Source organism: Nanorana parkeri, unplaced genomic scaffold, assembly GCF_000935625.1.
Source record: "Nanorana parkeri isolate BGI_ZX_2015 unplaced genomic scaffold, ASM93562v1 scaffold1710, whole genome shotgun sequence".
NCBI lineage: Eukaryota > Metazoa > Chordata > Amphibia > Anura > Dicroglossidae > Nanorana > Nanorana parkeri.
The window spans coordinates 84,951-89,942 of NW_017307978.1; the positions used below are offsets into that span (position 1 = coordinate 84,951).

The 4,992-nt window shown below is 45.0% G+C and overlaps 1 protein-coding gene across 1 annotated transcript in view; it reads right to left on the reverse strand.

Moving 5' to 3' along the window:
* Positions 1–4,992, reverse strand: part of LOC108799384 (electrogenic sodium bicarbonate cotransporter 1-like) — a gene marked incomplete at its 5' end in the record, with an annotated part of 300,557 nt that overhangs the window by 73,573 nt on the left and 221,992 nt on the right. The window contains 2 exons of the mRNA XM_018571249.1: positions 1,042–1,114; positions 1,328–1,506. Coding sequence (XP_018426751.1) covers positions 1,042–1,114; positions 1,328–1,506 — 252 coding nt within the window. The remainder of the gene's footprint in view (positions 1–1,041; positions 1,115–1,327; positions 1,507–4,992) is intronic.

The window sequence follows — 4,992 nt, forward strand, 5'->3', positions numbered from 1 at the left end:
CCACCCCTACATACACGCATGTAAACATGCGTCAGGTGCGCATACCTGCAAAAACGACGATTGCACCCATTATGCCGCACATGTTACATATCGCCGCGAACGTCGGAATGAGAGCAATAGTTCTAGGGCCATCAATCACTGATAACACTAAACTGATGAGCGGTAAAAGCTTTTAAAGCGTCGCCTATGGCCAATTTTGGGTATGCTAGTTTTTTGCGATTTTGCGAGTGCGTGCAATTTTTACGCTTGACATGTTTGGTGTCTATTTACCCGACGTGACCCCATCTTTTATATTTTACCAAAAAAGTGGGTAATATTAGTTGTTTTATAGCATAATGTAAAAAAAAAACGTTTTTTTCTCAAAATTTTCAGTAATTTCTCCTGAATATAGTAAAAAATAAAACCCGCAGTGGTGATTAAATACCACCAAAAGAAAGCTCTATCTGTCCCCAAAAAATGGTATAAAATTCATTTCAGTACAGCGTTGCGTGACGGAATAAACGTCAGTCAAAGTACCGCAGCGCTGAACACTGAAAAATGGCCTGGCCAGGTAGGGGATCTAAACACCTGGTCTTCAAGCGGTTAAAGGTAGACTTGGGTAGTGTTAGTTCTCTGTTTATATTCCTTTGTTATCCTTTTGATTTCACTCATAGCACAGAAATTATGAATTCATTTGTGGGCACAAGGACTGCAAACTGTGTAGAGTTGTATAATATGTAGGCTCAGTGTCTATTTAACCATACCTTTAAGCCACGCCCAATTTTCAGATCAATTTAACCCCACCCATTTTCAGTGTGGCATTCGGAGTGTTCTGCATATCTTCTCTATCCCAAAGTGTCACTTTTTTCTCAAGTTCCAAAGTTGTGAGGTATGGATTAGGGCAATGATTCACAGACGCACATTGATGTGATGGTGTGGCTTCACATATGCTTGAAAATTTATATAACAAAGTACCTCTGTTTTATCTCAATTTTTAATACAAAAAAACTCTATATAAGTTGTTCTTTGTTTTTTTAAATATAATTTACTGTACAAAAATACCTTAAGGACTGGTGAAAGAAAAACAGATGCTCCAGTCAGGATAAACACTGCTAATCCAGTTACTCTTTGCTCCCTGCAAACACATGCATAAAAAGAATAAAATACAAGATCATTGCAATATTGTTATCATATTCAGTGACTTCCATTTACAGTAGGTACACTTGTGTTTGGCTCTGCCTTTCTACATACAGTGTCAAGGTTTTTGATGCCCTTAGATGCCTATAGATAATTGATAAAAATCATATATACATTACACATTTTTTAGACTTTAGATATAAACATGTACCTGATGCCCAAAAATTTGGGTTGTTCTCCTGGAGCAGAAACCGTTGTCTCCATTTTTAGGCTGTTCATGTGTGCAAGAGATATCACAGTAGCCGAGACATACCATGGAAGCCCCATAAATGACATCACTATAATCAGCAAAGCTATGCAGAAGAAATCCAGATGAAGACCTGCACCTTTCTGTAAAAACATACAGTAATGGACATTGAAGAAACAAAATATTTTTGTAAGCAACTCTTTACCATCAAAATCTACAGTCTTTCTATGCATTTGGTTCTATAAGTACCCTATGTCACCACGTCTTAATAAAAACTGGTGCAAATTGGCAGTCATGTTCCCCCATCCGCAGCATACTGCCAGGTTGGCTCCAGTGATAAGGACAGAGGGGATGATGATGATGATGAGGTCACTGACTCTACTTGTGTGCCGATAGAACAGAGGAGGAAAGTGAGGAGGAGGCACAACCCCAAGGAGGCAGTATGTCCTCCAGGGGCAGCCATAAGAGCAGCCACCCTATTGCATCAGACAGCAGAGCTGCACAGGTGCAGGGCACTGTTGTCTCCCAGCTCACTTCCAAGAATTCAGCTGTGTGGGAGTTTTTCAGCACATGTGCAGCAGACCACAGCATTACTGTTTGCAATCTCTGTCTCAAGTGGATCAAGCGTGGCAAAAACATCAGCTGCTTGGGTACCATGTGCTTGAAAAGACATCTGACCACCTGCCACGCAGCCCGTTGGCAAGAGCACCAGTAAAAGGTTAACACTTCTCGCTCCTCATCTGTCATCTCTACCCCTTCTATACATCATGCCATGTCAACAGCCTCCAATGAGAGGGATGAGGGTATAGCAATGGGTGTCACAGGTCCTTGCGCCAAATCTGCCAGCAGCCCACCAGCTGTAGATTTTAGCAGTCAAATTTTGCTGCCCCAGCTGCTGCAGCGAAAAAAAAATACCGTCCCAGCCATCCACATGCTTAGCATCTAAATGCCAGCTTGGCCAAATTGCTAGCTTTACAACTGGAGCTTTTCCATCTGGTGGACTCTGCCCCCTTCGGTGAATTTGCAGAATGTGCTGTACCACAGTGGCAGGTTCCCAAACGATATTTCTTTTCATGTAAGGCCATTCCAGTTCTGTACCATCATGTGGAAAGCAATGTTTTGGCCTCGTTGGACAAGGCAGTCAGCAGCAAGCTCCACATTACTGTTGACACATGGTCCAGCAAGCATGGTCAGGGACGTTATTTTTAGTTCACGGCACTCTTCGGCGGGATGGCATGGTTCATGGGTAACTCTGCTTGCAGCTGGGAAGGATGCAGGACAGGGCTCAGAGCTTGTTCAGCTACCATGCCCCAAAAAAGCTAGTGGTGATGTGAGATCTGTCTGCTCCACCCCCTCCTCTTCCTCCTCCACGCTGAGTTTTCCTCTGAACAAGCAGTTTTCCCTAAGCGTTCAAGGGGCTACGCAACGGGTCAGGCTAAAAGATGCCATGCAGTGCTTTAGCTGGTTTGCCTAGGGGACAAGAGCCACACTGGGGCAGAGATTCTTTCAGCTCTGTGGGGGCAGGCCCAGAGGTGGTTAACGCCACAGCAGTTTGAGCCAGGAATGGTTGTGTGCGACAATGGCAGCAACCTTCTCTCCACTCTCTGACAGGGAAAGTTGACACATGTACCATGCTTGGCACACGTCCTCAATTTGGTGGTGCAGCATTTCTTAAAACAGGTACCCAGGGCTGCAAGATCTTCTGAGGCAGGCCAGAAAAGTCTGTAGTCATTTCAGGTGGTAATACTGGCTGGCTGAAATTCTACGGGAATTCAACCTGCCCACAAACTGCCTGATTTGTGACATGCCCACAAGGTGGAACTCAACTTTTGCAATGCTGCAGCGGCTGCGCAGCAGAGGGCAATCAATGAGTACCTGTGAAGCAGAGGATGACATACTGCAGTCCTCAAGGGATGGTTTTCAGTCCCCAGAAACACAAGGAGTAGTACGTGGCTGGGAGGAGGTAGTTCATGATAGTGTCATCCTTAGTGACCCTGAAGACTGATTCTCATGCCTCCTCAAACTTACGGTGCATGGGCTCCCTTATTCTGCAAAGCCTGTGAAACGACCCGAGGATTTGTGGTATCAAGGAGAGGGATCATTACTGGTTGGCAACCCTTCTTGATCCATGATACCAGTGTAAAGTTGCATAGCTCACCCTGCCCTCACAGAAGGAGCACAGGATGAAACAACTTGAGGACGCGTTGAAGAAAAACCTGTGTAACACCTTTCCAGACACTGGTAGGTTACCATTTCATGAAAGAGGTGTTTCTGAGGCTTTGGTTGCTCAAAGAAAAAGTGTCAGAGAAGGGGGCCGCCTGACTGATGCCTTAAATTTTTTTTGTCCTCAGCACCCAGGGCTGTTAACTTTAGGCTCCCATCGACAGTGTCGGCATCATATGGTGCTGAATTATCTAGGAGCAAGAGCAGACATGGAGAGCTTTCCAGCAGACTATCCACTGTCTTACTGGATCTTGAGAATGGATCACTGGCCAGAACTTACCCAATATGCAATGGAGCTACCGGGCTGCCCTACATCCAGCGTACTTTCCGAACGGACATTCAGTGCTGCTGGAGGTTTTGTGACAGATGAAAGAGAGCATCTGTCTACAGACTCAGTTGACCGGCTGACATTTATCAAAATGAATCAGTCCTGGATTATCAGCAGATATCAATCCCCTGATGCAGATGTAACTGATCAAATTTGTCGGGGATCTGGGATCTCTGGAAGGCTGCCTGGCTGCCTAACTTTGTGGGTGATTATTCTATTCTATCTTTAAGTAATGTTTTTGGTTTAGTGCACCACCAACACCAAAGGCCCAATTTTTCCGCACCCGCATGTGACAGGTGTATATCATTTAAATTTTTTACAATTTAAAATGTTTTACAGCAGGGCCCATCCCTGCGCTCACCAAGAGTAACTGTGAGGGGTTACAGTGTGCAGACAACACCAACACCCAAGGCCCAATTTTTTTTTTTTGCGCACCTGTGTGACAGGTGCATATAATTAGATTTTTTTACAACAGGGCCCATTCCTGCGCTCATCAACAGTAACTGAGGGGTTACAGTGTGGAGGTACCAACGCCAAAGGCCCATTTTATCCAAACATGTTTGACAGGTATATATAATTAGAATTTTTAAAGCAGGGTCCAATCCTGCACCCGTCAAGAATAACTCTGAAGGGCTACGGTGTGAAGGAAATAGAAACTAAGGGACTCCCCTGTGACGGACCCCCGTACTCAGGATGAGTATGTCCGCCGCTGTCTTCTTCCTTGCTCAGGAGATATCGCAACCTGAAGATCCTTAGCTCCCAGTTTCCCCGGTCACTAGCCAAGGCTTGAGTGTAGGTGAAACAAACTCTCGTTTATTGACAAACTGCACAAACTTTTATGCAGAAAGTGATCAGATCAGAATATAATCCCATCACATCCACCTTCCCCTCCCCAGAAATCCTGTCTTCACAACACCACAGGTGTCCACCTGCTAACGAGCTCCAGACAGCCATAGCAGGAGCCTGGCCAGAATGTCATTGTTCTGAGCTCCCTCAGAGAACAATGGGAGATAACAAGGGATGGTGCTGATAGTCTTTCCCTAACCAGGTCACACAGCATAACGCACTCAAACATAAC